General features: G+C 40.2%; 1 protein-coding gene across 1 annotated transcript; it reads left to right on the top strand.

Moving 5' to 3' along the window:
* The first annotated feature begins 9,765 nt into the window (after positions 1-9,765).
* LOC147458419 (uncharacterized) lies at positions 9,766-11,851 on the top strand. The gene has a single exon (XM_086511845.1). It carries the CDS (start codon positions 9,884-9,886, stop codon positions 11,570-11,572), a length of 1,689 nt encoding a protein of 562 aa, XP_086367971.1. The 5' UTR covers positions 9,766-9,883; the 3' UTR covers positions 11,573-11,851.
* Positions 11,852-17,365: the final 5,514 nt, after the last annotated feature.

Raw genomic sequence — 17,365 nt, forward strand, 5'->3', positions numbered from 1 at the left:
TAGTTTTAAACCATAGGGATAGATAGAGCACATCCTAAGGAATCTATAGAGTGCTTCGAGGGCTAAAACCGATCTGCCCAAAATAGATTGTTTATCTTTGGCACAGTTTTTCCTAAGTGTAAAAAATGACTTTTTAGCATATGGGGATGTTGAGGATACTCTGCACATTCTAGGTAGTAAGTTTTGTTGCATTCGGAGTATCGTAGCTATACAATTTCATCGTGTTAACCTTGTGGTAAGGAAAGTGGCTTTTGATGTTTGATACACATCTGAGACCAATCTATGTAAGAACACATTGGAATTGGGTTTTTCAAGAGATTAGCTATCTTTTGTAGCCTCCATGCACTAATCGGGTCAACTACGTCCCATGGATTGACATTTTATGTATGTGGTTCTCGCTTTGCTAGCATCGATATGGTGAGCCTTCGTAGCCGACCGACATGGAGATCATCTTTTTAGAATTATATGTCATCTACCACCCTCGGGGGGTGCACCTTTAAGAAACTAGTTCAAAGGGCATTCAAAATCCCCCTTTACTTGCATGCTTAAGGTAATAAAATCACCCCTTTTTCTTTAAAAACTTACGGATTTTTCTCTAAAATCAAATAAAAAACCCTTTTGTTAATATAATCCTATTAAAAATTTAAAATTTTGGCAATTAAAAATCCATTCCGATTTGAACTCATGTGGTGACTTACATGTCTAAGAGGTGAACCCCCCAATCTTCCAGCATAGAGGCAGAGTATGTGGCAGTTTTTTATGCTAGCAAGGAAGTTGTATGGTTTGCTCGTGTAGTGGGAGATCTTGGCATTACTCAAACCCTAGTGTTGCATTGTGATAGTCAGAGTGCAATTGCGTTAGGGAAGAATCCCGTGTTTCACTCGAAGTCAAAATACATAGAAGTCCATTATCATGTGACATGAGACACATTTGTCTAACAAGTGCATTGAGCTAGTCAAGGTTCATACGGATGATCCTCAAAAGAAGTTTTCACATTGCATGGAGATGATGGGTGTAGGGTGAAGCCACAAGATTGCTTCAGGGTTGTACAAATGTACATACTTACACACATTGGCCACTTGGGCCACATTGACCTTCAAATGGGAGATTGTTAAGGTTTAGGCCAACTTGCCGGCCACCCATCATACTGATTGTACTAACTTTATCTATTCTTTTGATCATATAGAACAATAAGAAGTAGTGAGTAAAATATAATCCTCACTAAGAGCTCCACCCACATCGTGCTCGTGTTTTCTCTTCTTCTCCCTTGCACTCTGCACACATTGCACACTTTTCATGCTTAACTTGCAAAGACACTAACAAAGATTTTCTTTTTTAAAGATAGATTTGGACAAATCTTATGATAGAATAGAATGGTATTTTATCATTCAATCGTTGAAGGATGCAAATATAGGACTAAGGCTGATCTCATGTATTTTAATCCTCTTACAAAATGCCAACCCAAAAGGTTTGTGTCAATGATATTATTGAGTATGCGGAAAAGCCAATGGCCTCTCTGATAGACATGAGAGGTTATCATTAAGCTTTTAAACCTATTATAAGCATTACAGCATGTTCACACAATGGTGTGTCTGCCCACATTGGGTTGACCCAAAAAATTGCTCCCTTGAACCAAACCTCGCATAATCATCATCATAAGTGTACTCCTAGGCTCTAGTGGTATATCTAGGTGTAGTACTTGATACATCACGGTGGTTCTCATAACGGATTCATCACCCATGTGATGCATGGTTTTTAGGACCCCTTCTGAAGATGCAATAAAGGCACAGTCAGTTGTTGGGGAGATGAGGATACTCTAGTCCAAGGGATCTCGAAAGAGAAGAAAAATCTACTTCACAAGCACCAAAGAGTAAAAAGTGCCATGGACAGAAGATACGTGGGAACGAGCTCTTATGCATGCCTACAACCTATATCTTATAGAATAGCCCATTCTAGGTGTGAATTTCTAGTGAAATTTACACGAGGATGTTCGTGTGGACTCACAGCACAGCATACTCCGTTTTCACTTTTTTACCGACAGTAAATATTTTTTACCACAGTAAATATTTTTTACCTACAGTAAATATTTTTCACCTACATGGTAAATACAAATCACTTTTTACCTGCAGTAACTTTTTTTACCCATGGTAAATATTTTTTACTGCACCATAAGTATTTGGTAGGTAACAGTTCACTGTTACTAGAAGCAGTGATTGGGCATCAACAATGCAGTTACAGGAGGAGAAAAGGGGAAAATCTTATGGTAAAGGTGAGTCAACAGGGATAAAGACTTTTGAGTTGAAAAGAGATATGCTGATTTTTTCAAAGAACACGTGTCAAAAGAAGCCATGGTTGAGGATTTTTTGAGAATTTGATATTCAGGAGGACCCAGCTGCCACCTCCCCCCCGCAGGTCCCCCCCTGACATGCGCAGGACCTCCAGTTTCAACAGCCACCTTACCTGCTCTTAAATGCTGGTCAAGGCCTTATCTCCATGTGTCACAATCAGAAAAATCAGCATTTACCCTCCCCTCTCACATCACTCTAGAGAATATCTTGATGGTGACATATCAGGTGACCTCAATCTGTTGACCACCCTAAGCAAAAAGTAACCCCAATCAGCGGATTTAAGCATGTTTATCCCTAATCCTAAACCCTCTCAGAAACCTATATAAGGAGGCCTTCTCTCACTCAAAACCAACACTTCACCCACTTCACCAAGCAACGAAGCTATGACGACATTGCTCACAACGAGGAGCTATGGATGGAGCTCTACTCTCTCTCCCTCTCTCTCTCTCCCTCTCTCTCTCTCCCTCTAGTATGATACATTACTAGCCCTAAAACCTAAATAAGGAGTCTTCTCTCATGCTCCATGGCCACCATCCTCGCCATCATTCTCTAAGGTATTGATGTGTTGCTAGTAGGATCATACCTACTTGTTGGGTTGATGTTTTTTTGACAAGGGATTATGCCATCCTTGGCTTGCTTCTCTATATCCTTATTATGTATGATCAGGTGCCGTTGTATTGTTAAGCTGATGTCTTGTGTATATATATGCTACATAAGGTCCCTAAGCTTCGTTTCTATGTGTTTTGCCATATGTTTTGATGCCATCATAATGCCAAAAGTCTCACTTGCCTATGTGCACTATGTGTGAGGTCCCTAAACCTCTTAATTTAGGGTGGTGCCCCCTTCGTTTTTTTCTTTGCTTGTTTGCATGAGGCGTGGTTTGTGGAGTGTGCACGAGTACAGAGGCCACCCGATTGCACTGCTCTTTTTCCCGCTATCACCATGGTTCACAAGGGTACTCATCCTAGGCTCAGAAGGTAGTCCTAAGGTAATACAAACCGTATCATTCAAGGGAAGGTCTTACCACTTTTCATAATGCGGCAGTGTCTAAGTCCCTTACATCTTGATGCCATCTTCACAAATTGATTTGAGGGATGTGCGATTTTTGTATTTCATTTGACGTATATGTCATAACACACATAGTATGGAGAGTTGCACATACATAATAACTTCTTGTTGGTAGACACTATGGATACAACTTAAATGTAGCTTGTCGCTTGTGAAACAACTCTCACAAAGTGACACAAAAGAAAGAAGACCCACAATGGGCTTATCATCAAAGTAGGTCTACCTTGAGGCATCTAGAACTATGAATGGTGGAAATATGAAGCCTTTATTTCTAATGGAATTCCCATTGCTTACCAAAAAAAAACAACATGTGACCATTCATTCACGTATGAAATCAAATCTACATTCTGCATATTGCCACGGTGCTACAAATGGATGTGCGGCATCCCTGAAAAATACCTCCAATAGCATGATAGAAACGATAAAACACCGCAAATATGCGTACTTGACAAATTGCATAGATTGTACGAGCAAATAATCGAGAGCAGCCATAGACTAAAAGAGATAGAAAGAAAGACATAGCACACAAGCATGTGCAAGCGCACCTCTTAGAGTAGAGTGTTACACAAGCACGGCAAGAGAGAACTTACAGAGAAGGGGACAGAAGAATAGACACAGACGCTGGGTGCAATCTCTCCTCGTGCAAGAGTCGGCATTTTCCTCTTGCACGTATTTACTTGTAGATTTCTTGAATGCTCAAAATGAGTACAAAGTGGCCGGCCAGTCATAAATAGCCAAAGCTCATAAAGAGCACTTAAACCATAAAATGTACATAAACTGTATATCCTTTTGCATAGTCCAATAACTGATGATGCTTTTGCCACCTGTCAGCTGCAACAAATAGGTAATTATCACAAACAATGATTAGTATCGTGTCAAAAACTTTGCATAGTAAAAATAATAATTTATGAAACTAAACAACATTGCTTATGCGTATCATCATCCACATACTACCTATTCTAGTGTCCCATACCACTAGAATAAGCAGTATATGTCATACCCTGATGAATCAGGATATCATTGATCACACTCATCTTCAATAAATCAATTCTAATCAATCTCAAGTTCAATTCCATAATATTGTCGCGACAAAAAATCATCATGTACCAAATCCAAATATACATCCAAATTCCAATATCTTTCTTTTGTACTCGGGTAACAAAAGCATGCTAGGGACAGTGGTGGCTAGCCACTGCAACATGCTTTTTTTATGGTGTTTCCTAAATCAACGAATCTACACCTGACGTGCTGCCTAAATCGGTAAATTGGCACTTGTGCTGTTTAAACTAGCGGATCTACACTTAATATTTTTGAAAATAGTAAATGTTTTCTTTTATTAGTGTGCTGCCAAAATCTGTGGATATGCACTTGTGTTGCCTAAAATGACGGATTTACACGCACAATTGGTGCTGCCTAAATCAACGAATCTACACCAGGATGAGCATTTACACACTACCTAAATTGGTGAATCTGTGTGCATGTGACCAATGGACCAAACAAGGTATAAAAAAGATAAAACATTACTGCCTGTGTGACACCACATTGGAGTATAGTTGAGTAGCAGAGTACTTACAAATTGTTCACTAACCCAAAGCACCTCAGCTCATGTGAGTAGCTACATACCTTAATGTCAAATGTTCTCAATAAAAACTCCATTTAGTTCAAAGCTCAAGCCATATTATGAGAGGTGACTGGATTCATAGCTGAAAAGATAACATGAAGAAAAAAGCAAGGAGGTATTGGATGTACGTACCTGGATGATGGACTACATGTGAAAAAATATATATAGCTGTGTGTGCATGTAGAGAGAGGTACAAGTAAGAGAGAGACATCAAAGTATAGTTAATAAATCCAAAATGGGTTAATTTTGTGTTAATAATTGACCATGAAATAAAACAAGTTGCCATTCTGTTTAAGGTATGGCAAAACAGTGACTTAACATCTACAGTGGTACAACTATATATAGAAAAAACTCAAAACTATTACACATGGGAGAGTGTCTATATCAAAATTAGAAAGTCAAAGGATCATAGACACTAACCTGCAAACATATCTTTTGAACGTAGGGATGAGTTTTAAATCACTAGAATGAAAATAATACTGCTCGTGTATGAATTTTGGTGCAAAAGAACAAATTAAAGATGACAATGAGAGGTGTTAAAGTTAAATAATAGTAAGTATTTGCATTGCTATGAGGGGCCTTGCTAGAAACAAGAGCGTGGTGTCCCTGTAAAATATACAAATAGCGCACAATCAATGATATAGTCCACAAATCCACTTATCTGGATAATCAAATATGCATAGAATCCACAGCAAGTCTGATATGAGAGAGATAGAGCATGGGAGAAAGAGAGAAATTGGGTGCAGGTGCACCTCCTAGAGCGAAGTGCTACATCAGCACGGCGAGAGAGGCGAAGGAGGAGGAGAGAAGAATAACGCAGACATTGGGTGCAATCTCCCCTCGTGCAAGAGTGAGCATTTTCCTCTTGCACATATTTCCTTAATAGATTCTTGAATGCTCAAAATGAGTACAAACTGGCCAGCCGATCATAAATGGCCAAAGCTCATAAAGAGTGCTTGAATAATAAAAATTGGACATAAAATATATATCTTGTGCCATAGTCCATAGCTTCGTTATCTTTTTCCACCTATTAGGTACATTAAATAACGGAGGCGTGGAAGGCCCTGTAAAATATACAAATAGCACATAATCAATAATAAATCCAGTAAATCCACATACTAGCGAGTATGCAATCCATAGCGAGTATGGCACGAGATAGAGAACGAGAGAGCACGTTAAGGTGCACCTCCTAGAGCGGAGTGCTACGTCGGCACGGTGAGAGAGAAGAGAGGAGCGGAGAAGAATAACGCAGACACTGGGTGCAATCTCCCCCTGTGCAAGAGTCAGCACTCTCCTCTTGCGTTTATTTACTTATAGGTTTCTTGAATGCTTAAAATGAGTACAAATTGGTCGGTCGTTCATAAATGGCCAAAGCTCATAAAGAGCACTTAAATCATAAAATGTACATAAACTGTATATCCTTTCGCATAGTCCAATAATTTTTGATGCTTTTTCCACATATCAGCTGCAATAAATAGGTAGTTATCAATTCCATTACATACGATGCTTAGAGGCTACCGCTTAAGCATGTCATCTTTGATGTGACTTGTTAATGCTTCTCACATGATAGAGAGCCATCACCAATACATCCACCTCTACTACCGTTTCTTGTTTCTTGGCATGCAACTCTCTCTTCATATCTTCATGATCAACTTCCCATGAATGAAAGTCAGTGTATTCACTATCCAGATCAACAAAGCCTCTTTCTCCATTTTTTACTCAAAAAGTATAAAATCTTGAAGTTTGGCGATCAGATTGTGCATGGCCTTTGACATGGCTTCCATTGGATACACATTTTTTGTTGGATATCCTTATAAATGAATCCTCTTGCACCGTCACCAAGTCATCGACAAGCTCGGGGGGGTCACTATGTATAAATTGTGTATATCGCGTGCATTCAAGGAATATTTATAAAACTCCTTATTTGTGAATTTTTAGCAAATAAAATACATCCTTTCTACTAAATTTGTAAAAAAAATTCCCAATTCTATTTTATGGTACCCTTAAGTATGTGAAAATGTGAGAAAAAAATAAATTTAATAACCCCTTCTACTGCACTCACGTGATAGTCACATAATTATTAAGTGCCCCCCCCCCCCCCCCCGCCCGCCCTCCCCCGAGTCGACAAGCTGCAAATTCTTCAAGGAGAGCTTCTTGACCTCCTCATCTAAGTTTGTCAACTCAATAGCAGCAACAGAGACCAACGAGGAAAACTCCTTGGCATAAGATGCCTCTTTTGCTAGTTTTTGGCCTTGTATTTGCAGGACTTCTTTTTCTTCAACCTTGTCCTTGGTTGTAGCCATATTTTATTCTTTAATTTAGGTTCTTCGTCTCAAACTACTCATTAATCTCCAAGCTTGGGACTTGCAAACCAAAGCTCTAATGCCACTTATTGAGTACACACAAAAGCCAATAGCCTCTCGGATAGACATGGCGTGGAGAGGAGAATGAGCAAAGAAGTGATAAAAAAGAGAAGATAAGGAATTAAGGTGCTCAAATGCACACAATCAAAAGAGAGGTTGTCATTTAGGTTTTAGGCCTTTTATAAGGATTACAAAATGTTCACACTATGGTGTGTCCGCCCAAGTTGGCCTGACCCTAACAAATATGCTAACCAATCAAATAAATCTTATGCAGTCTATTAGGTAGGGCTACCCATTGGCACCTCTTCTCTTTGCTATTGTAACTCGAGGCTTAACTTGCCTAGTCCAAGAAAGAATCCAACAAGGAAAGATAAAGGGAACTACTCTCCTTGAAGGTGACCAGATATGTCTCTAGTTGTTTGTACATGACACCAACGACTTGATCCATAGTGATGATCAATCTATTGCTAGATTTTGGAAATGTCTTCACCTCTTCTGGATAGCTTCAAGCTCGATGATTAACCATATTAAGCCAGGTGCATACTATTTGACAAAATACATCTCAGCTGAGCTCAAAGCGCACAACTATTAAGAAATCATAGAAGGGGTGCGTTTTCACCTATTGGGCATCTTGTTGGGTTTTGACCTTAGTCAAAAACAAAGGTGGAACTAGGTTCTTCATAAGTTTGAGGAAAGTCTCAAAGGTGGAAAGGTTTTCTTTCTAGCATGCCAAGTAGAGTTTTGATCATCAACCGCTATATTGTGTCCTCTTACTATTTTATGTCACCTGTTCATGACACCTCGAAACAGTCCTCCAACAAGTTCACAAGATTTGCAGGAACTTCTTATGGAAGGGTGAACCTTTGTACCCTCCCTAAGGATTAAAGTGGCCTAGGTATGATCAACATCTCATTAGTAGCGGATAAACTCATGGAAAACTAGATCATGAGTCTCCACACAATGATTGGGCCCAACTTATACACAAGAATATCAAACACTAATTTTTATTTAAGCCCCCTCTTGGAAAGATCTCTCGATATTGATTGTCTTTGCCTCTCCCCTTTGCATTAAATGTAAAGGTTTGGATTAGGTTAAGGAATGTGATAGGTGTGGAATATACAAACTCTTTCTCATTCAAGATATGCATGATAGATCCACTCGATTAACATTAAAAATTGACTGCATTTGGTGGTTTTCACTAAATATTCCTCCTCTACATTCTCAGGATGTTCGTAATGCTCGCAATCTTTTTAAGAAGGGTATCCTTACTTAGCCAGATGTGTGGGACAAAGGAAGAAGTAAATTCTTTTCAGAAGATAAAACCAATGCTATTTTTGGTCTCTCAATCAATGACACCACCTTCCTCTACAGTCGTATTTCACTTTTTCTTGAAGGTCACAGATAGAAGATTGTGTGTGGGGCGTCCTAGACTTAAGATGACAACAATGGACATGTTAGTAGCCTCTACCCACTTCAGTTTCTCTACATAGTAAATTAAACAAAATATATGGAGCTAGAAATTTACAATGAATTGGGCTAAACCTCTTGCCCCAAAAAAATATGCTCTGTTCTAGCTTATCTGTCACAAAATTATACGGGCATGTGTCCAGGCTCTCAAGCTTGGACTTGGAGATGGGATCTACCAACGTAGTAATTAAATATGTTCTCAGGAAGATACTTTTCATGTATTTGTTATTTGTGGAGATAATAAAACCATCTCACACACTTTGCACCATTTAGTGAACATTACATGTTCCAAATTGTCTTATTCTTTTAGGGAATGTTATGGGATTCCCTACCATTCCTTGTGATATTGTGCGGGTTGAATATTTATGGCACATTTGGATCTAAAGGTGTAAAGAACTTTTTGCCAATTCTCAACCAGTTGGCAATGAATGGCTCTCTATTGTTACTCTACAAGCCTCTGAAGCTAAAAGCTGCTTACGAAGCACTGATTTGACTACGACACTTAGAAAGATATGTGGCAACTTAAGAAAAAAGGTATGCAGATGAAATCGTGGACTTAAATTTAATGAAGAATTTCACTATCCAATGCATGAATGAAAAAGCAATTTGATTGATGCAGCCAAAACCCGATGGGCCAGCTGGCTTTCTACCAAGAGCGCATTAATAAAGTGGGTGATGCTTATGCTCAAACCATTTTGAGAGTGTCCTATCAGATTCCAAATGCTTCTATGCGTCCATGACGACAGTCTCTTTGAAATGTATATTATTTTTGGGGCTTTATGTATTTATCCACCTCCATGTGACTGACCTCCGTCTGGGAATTATGTAAATTGTTTGCTCTTTCTAATAACATAATTCCAAGCATATTTTCAAAAAAAAAAAAAAAAAGGGGAAAAGTGCATTTCATTTCCAAACCTAGTAAGGATTAGATCATGCTTTCAGTTCGACACGAGAGCGTGTGTACAACATGTCTGTGTTCCCTCGAAACAAAATGAGCGCACCAAATATTCTGTGTGATGGATTGCATGCACGGAGGGGTAGTAGACTCTCCTATATCTCCATCAGCTTGCACGGAAATGGGACAGAGCAAGCTTCTTCTAATACAGCTAGTCATTTTAATATACATGTGTTCCAGCTTTAATGGCGCCGCAGAACATCTGCCTCCAAATATGGAAGCCGCCATTGAACCTGAAAATGTCGCTGTGCAAGAGCAATACTGTTTTCATTGCCATGGCAAGACGCAGCAGCCAGCAGAGGGGCAAGCCGCTCCTGACGCTCATTACTTAGATGGGTCTGTGCCGAATATGCAAATAGTGCGGCATGGTGATGGAGGACAGAGAACGTCATCTCAGAAAATGCAGCAAACTGGGAGTAACATTATGCAAGCAATGAAGTCCCTCAGAAGAAGACATGGCTTTTCAGGTAAACCCGAGAAGAGAAAGGCTTCCTCAGCCATGAAGACACACTGGACCGCAGAAGAAACCGAGGCTCTTTTGCTAGCGATCGAAAGCTGCAATCTTTTGGATCCCGGCTGGTCCTTGAGAGCAAACAAGTGGGACAAAGTCTTGAAACACATGCATGCCCATGGCTTCTGTGAGAAGACTATTTACACCGTGCAGAAAAAGTTCCAAAACATTCATTGGGCTTTCCGTAACCTCAAAGCGTGGCGCGTACGGAAAAAGCTCCCCCTCTTTGAAAACCTCTCCACGAAGGATCGCCTAGATCGCCTTCTACCCGGCAACTTCTGCCCCGAGCTATATGCACGCATGGAAGCCTTTTTTGCATCTAGTGGCTTGGATGATGGTGTTCACTTGGTAAAGGATCAAAATCACATCAGGCGACGAAAGTTGGTGCGCCCTGTTTGCCATAAAAACAATGTCATGTGTGACGATGATGATGATGATGATGACGAAGAAGAAGAAGACGATGATGATGATGGCTCCTCTTATCGGCCTGGAGGTGCATCTTCGTCAGTGATCAGAAAATGCACAAGCCGCCAGCTTGCCCCGAGATTGTGCACTACAATACCGAATAAGTCCAAGAGCAAAGGCAAGCCTGGAAATGTACAACCAAGAAAGCAGCATTTCAGGCCTGGTGGCCTGAGGGGTCTTTTGCTAACAGGGGATATGGACTTGGAGAAGGTCCTTAAAGAGGAAAATGTGTACAATGAGGATGTTTGTGATGCTGAGTGCTGTACATCAGAAAAAGACGATGACATTCTACATGTTGGAGGAGCAAAAGAAGTGGTTGGTTACTTGGAGGGTTTTGAGTCTCCGACAAATTTCACAAATGTTGATGATAAGGACTGCAATAAGCTCATGGACGGGAACACAAGTGACAATAATGAAGGCATTAATGCAAGAGATGGCAGGGATGACGGTGAGCTGAAACAGGGGGAGATGTGTGCTGATGATCAAGAAATCAGCATACACACTAAAGGATGCACAAAAAAGCAACTAAAGCGTCTCATCCGCAGCGCGGCAGCGCTTGATAATGCAGTGAGTAGCCAACGGGCTCAAAAAACTCGAAAGGTGCAGAGTGCCGAAGAGGTGGAAGGACAAAGTGCGAGCAAGGACGGGAAGGCTAATTACCATGTTATCCTGCAGCAAGTTGCAACCAATAACAAGCAATTGTCAGATTGCATCAGAGCTGTAATTTTGAGCATTCAGACCGTGAGTCTGATGATGGACAAATTCCAAGAGTGAATGTACTGTTTTGGTATCTACCGACAGACTACAACAGCATGCTACCAGTTCCCTCCTATGTATGGCTGGTGCCTCGCGTCGAAATGACAACGTAGGATAGTCTTGTCGTGCTTCCTCCATGCCTCTTGTGTATGGGTACTTATATCTTGCTCTTCTGTTTTGTACTTAATTCAAAACTACTTGTAATTTCAACCCCATGACACCACTTTTTTTGGGTACTTCAATGAGTGGAGGACTTCTGTCGGCCTTGGGGGCTTAAGATCGCAGAATTATATATTACTGTACATGTTTTAATCAATGGGAAGTTTTAATGCTTGCCGCAACAAGGATGCATTGTAGGTGCAAGTTCTTTTGACATGGTAGGCATAAGGCTACAAATTGCCATCTTATATACCCCACTTTGCCATAAACATTATAGAATTCATTCACTGCTCTGGGTATGTTGGTAATTTTTGCATTGTTTATGCAAGCTGCAAAAGAAAATCATTAATGCAATACAAGAAAGATTAAAGGTGGCAACTGTTTACATTAAGAGAACTGTTGGTGGTACAATACTTGTGGTGGTGGCCTTAATCACAACAGAAGCTGTGAAAGTCCATGCCAATAAAGCATTGCAGTGATACTACATCCACGAAGCGATTATACTCTAGAATGTAGCCCGAAAAAACTGGCAATGGTTCAAATAATAAACAAATTTATAACATGGCAATAACCATAAGATGTTCCTAAGTACAACCTTAAAACATTAATTACTCTAAGCCAATATCAACCTGATTTTAGTCAACATGCAATATGAAAGGGGAGTGGAGTGTTGACATGTCAGCAGGCGGAATATGACAGCTCCCCTTAAAGAGACATGCACAAACTCCTCTTTGTATGTTTGCAGCTGGGTGAGCTCTCATGCAACTCTCTCTCTCTCTCCACAAGAAGTTTTGGACAAATTCTCACAATAATTCCCACATTGTGAAGTACTTACCTCAACATCATGAGCTTCTGTGAGGGAGGCACCGCATGCCTAGCTAGGTACGATTGGGGGCAGGGGACCGCCGGGGGGCCGGTGGTCCGTTGCCCCCAATCGTACCTAGCTAGGGATGCGGTCCTCTCGAGCAGAAGCTCATGATGTTATTCACTGTATGAACTAGTATGCCTTGATTGCCAAGCTTTGGAGGAGAAGGCATGAAGTTGGAGATTGTCGGAATGAGTTATAGAGAAGCAATAGCAAGAAATACTATTAATTTGTGTTGAAGGTAAGGTGTAGCATTTGAACATGTATAATTTTTTTGTAAAATATAAAAGTTGGTGGTACATGATTATTTGTTTCTTATTAGCTGATCATTTTTTGTAGAAGTATTAGACATGGGGTTGCGTGAATGGATTGTCTGTTTCTCTTTTTATGTTATTGCAAGACATTTAGGTAATGTGGACGGACTAGTATCTTGATCAATCATTGAGTTGCAGTACATGTAGCGGTTGAATTCTAAAGTTTGAAAGCTGAATGATGTTCTTGTAGAGAAAAGCAAGAACATAAGCTAAACATAATATGACATCAAGGAAAAAATTACAGAACATAACCTGAATAGAACATAATTTAAAGAAAGTCTCACAGATAATAGAGAAACATAACATAAAAATTATCACAGATATTAGAGGAGAAGACTCTTGAGAAGTAATTGAATACAGAAGAGAAAACTGAATGAGAGTTGCTACCTTAGAACAAAGATTAAGTTTCAGTGCACGCTATATTTTTCTATGGTGTTTTAAATAATAGTATTTCTTGCAGTTTGGAGGATGTCCCTTCAAATTATTGTATCCTTTGGTGGACGTTGCATCTTGAGTAATTATCTCTTGTGCTTCCAGTGCAATAGCAGTGCTCCTATCGTGTGTATTGTGTAGTACATGGAACTCAAAGTTTTGACAAAATGGGCGAAAGGACGACACATCATGTTTTATCCGTTTTGGTGGATTTGTCATGTGTGCTCTTTTCCTAGCTTCAAAATCGAATGTCATGCCTATGTAAACATGGTTATTGACTTTGCACCTAATGGAGTAAACTATGTAGTTCTCTTCGTCTGTCGTTGTCTTTTGGGAGTTGGAGCAGCGTCGGAACGTGCTGCTTCCTTTTGTGAACTTGTTATGTTGTTGGGGATCTCCATGTTGTTTTCGTTGTCGATGTCCTGCACTGAAGTGATGGGCTCAATTAGTATGTAATCAAATAATAATCAGATAATTATATTCTGTAAGGGGTGCATACGGTTACCATGTAGTGGTTCAAGCTTTCGAAATGGATCAGTTGTCTCTCCGAACCGGGCATCGAAAGGGTCTCTATTAAAATGCCACGTGAATTCCTCATTAGTTAAGATTGCTCTCTCGTTCCCTTTGAATTCGTTCCCAAACTCTTTCACCATGATGAAAAGTGCCTGGCTTGCTATATTCTTGTCGAGAACGACTAATTTGTCGAGGGCAATTTTGTAGCCGTAGTACAACATCTCGATTGCATAGGTGGTGATTCCAACAGTTTTTGTGTTCAGTATTTCTTGGGCTTTTGTATCTAGCAGTAGTTTGTTTGACTCATGAAAGTCAATGCCCAACGTAGTAGTATCTCTTTTTGTAACCCTGTAAAAAAAGAAGGGTAGATGTTGTAGAAGCAACAAAAGTTGTTAATGTTTAGTGTTTGCAATACAAGAATATGAAGAGCTCGAAGTACCTGTTGCCAACTTTAGCTCGTTATTTCTATATTCTTTGTTTCGATTGGTGCATTTATTGATGTATGAGTGGATGAGTTGAGTCGTGTGGAACCCTTCAACGAATGCAGTCGGGGCCTCGCCAGCCATATTTGCTAGTCGCATTTGGTTTGAAGATGGGTATACAGAATAATTGTTTTTTGGTTTTGAGGTAGCTACGATGTTAATGAATTTATCAAATATCTCAATGATAGAGAAAGAGAAATATGATGGTTGAGTTTTCTACATATTGAATGGCATAAAATGTAGCTACAAATTACATTAATCAAGGATTGGATACCTGATCGGTGTCCATGAGGAGATGCTGGAGGTTGTTACTTGCTATGAAGAAAATCTGCAGTCAAGAAAACTGTCGTCAAAGAATTGATTGTGTAGTCCATGCACCTTACGAGATGAAAGACCGAAAGAGCTAGAGGAGTTGTTTGTGAAAATAAGCGAGAAAATGTCTAAAAATAAGCGAGGAAATGTCTAAAAACAAACGAGGAAAAGTCTAACCATTGGGGGAGTGTTCTACTGGACGGCCATAACATCCTTGGGATTGGGATGTTTAATACTTTGAGATGGCGTCTTTCTATCACACAAGAGAACATGACGTATGCCAATCCTGGGACGAAAGCTTGTTTTATAATGAGGATGGCTTTCTTTTTGATATCGTAGCTCCTTGAGATTTGTGTCCAGTGATTGCGTACGCGAGTGACAAAGGGAATGTGCTTTTGTGGAACCATTTGCAATTGATTGCTCTTTTAGCATGTTTAGTCCTTCGTATTGTCATGGTGGTATTAGTGGAAAGTAACATTACTTCTATAGCAGCAATTTGACCGGTACAGTCGTATGAATAGGAAAGTGTACGGCAAGTGGATCCATTCGCAGCACCCATAGCCAAGTTAATGTTTTTTGTAATCATACATCTAACCCTAATTGCAGTATTGTCCATCTTATGGAATGCCTTGTCTTGGAGCCATTCCTGCAGCAATGGTTCATCGAGAGCATTGGTCTTCAGTGGAATGGCAACAATATCAGATGCCGAGAAGGTCTTTTGCAGAATCAAGTTATTGTACCTATATACGTCCTCCCTATGAGTACATATCAGTGTAGTAGCGTCATCGATTACTCGCAGGAGTTCAGTTTCATTAATTACACCTTGTGAAAGTGTTTCTGCTATCTGTTGTTCTGTTGGTTGCTTGACATGGATCGTATCCAAGAATTGGACGTAAGCGGGGTCTGCAGCATGGCAAACTGAGAAGGTCATGTTGTGGATAGTGGCTGTAGCGATGTAAGCTGAGTTTTGTATGTTGCAAACATGGCATAATGGCTCCTGGTGATGGCAGACTGGAGGAAGTTGCGCCAAATCCCCAAAAAGAAAGATGAGCTTCTGACTGAATGGGTCAAGAAGTGTTCCGTTGTTAATGTTAACTATCTGGCGAACGACCATATTGAAGATTGTGCTCGTTAGCATTGATATCTCGTCTATGATAATGACGTTGGCACCATGTATAGCGACAAATATTTCATCTATGGGATGAATTTCTTGTGAAAAATATTGTTTGGAACAAGGAATCCTTAACTGATAGTGGACTGTAGTTGCGAGGCTGCTAAGGCGAGCAGCCGCTGCTCCAGTTGATGCAGTCAGGATAATGGTCTTATTATTTTTTATGAAGCTTGAGGTGAAGAATTTTATGAGGAATGTTTTTCCACATCGTGGAACGCCTGTAATGACATGGAGGCCATTACTTAGGCCCGATATACGATCGAAGATTTCTTGTTGTTGAGAGGTTAGAACTGCATTGTTGGTCTCAGCAAACTCTTGCAGTAGCTTCAGCATTCTAGCACGACTTTGAGATACTCCTGGTTCAACTGTGTCATTCACTGTACAAGTGAGTGGATCTTCACGGTTGAGGATGAACTTTTGTTTTATGAGGTTTAAAGTGTGTCCTGTATTTTCAGAGACGAGCATATTGCGTTGGGTGTGCTCATTTATATACATCTCCAAGTCTTCATCATCAAGAATCATCTGACGGATTTTGCACTCCAAGAAGTAAGAAGAGGATGTGTTGGTTGGTGATAGAAGCTCCATCTCATTCCTAAAGGGAAGTTTTTGCAACAAGACATTGAAGAAGAATCTCTCTGTTTGATGGCCGGGATCATACTCTGTAAATCTGACGAGGCATTGTTTCTCTATGATGCTGTTGTTGTACGCATCGCGAAACTGACTACAGGAGTATGTTCATGTGGCTTTAGAATTTTGTATCTTTTGTGGTAGTCATAGAATGGAATCTGTTCAAAATGAAGGGGCCTTGCACAATATAAATCAATTGGATGCATGACTGTAGTCAGGCTACGAGATAGCAACCGTTGACGTAGTGATGGTGGAGAAGAGTCGATGTATTCAACCCGTTCACTCCTTGTGATGAATCTTCAAACACTTGATTGCTGCCTCTGTTGCAGATATTGGCTTTGATAATACGGAGGCTGCAATTAGTTGAAGCTTTACTTTGTCCAAGCCTTGCTGCATCATCTATGGAGAGGTTTAGTTTTCCAAGGGGTTCTAGTTTCATTGCATATTTGAGAAGGTAATGCGATATAGATGCATTTGTGACTCTTTGAATATTCATGTATGCCTTCCATAGGAGCAAGATTGTGGGATGGTATGGGACAACATTTCGATGGTCATACCCAGGACGATAGTAAAGCCATCTAGCAGTACATGCATCCATAGTTGAAGTCGTGATGTACTGTGGTTCAAACGGGAAGCCGTATTTGCACACCGAAGCTGATCCCATGACTCTGCAAGAATCTCTGCATCTGTGTATCAGTTTTGTGGTAACGAGGGTCCGCAGCTCGGTGGTGAAGATGTCTTGTGATTTTGCTGGTATGTATGCAGCAATCTTGTTTGTAACTCAGCACAAATCTTCGTTAGAGATCCACAGTATGACATGTGCATGCATTGAGCCTCAATTTTGCACTTCGTAGCGGACCATGTGATGCTCTACATGGCCAATTATGTTGCTTCCATTGATGATGTATTTATTCAGAAAAGCGTGCAAGCGAAGGT

The sequence above is a fragment of the Adiantum capillus-veneris genome, chromosome 5, assembly GCF_014529385.1.
Source record: "Adiantum capillus-veneris isolate H3 chromosome 5, ASM1452938v2, whole genome shotgun sequence".
NCBI classification, from domain to species: Eukaryota; Viridiplantae; Streptophyta; class Polypodiopsida; order Polypodiales; family Pteridaceae; genus Adiantum; species Adiantum capillus-veneris.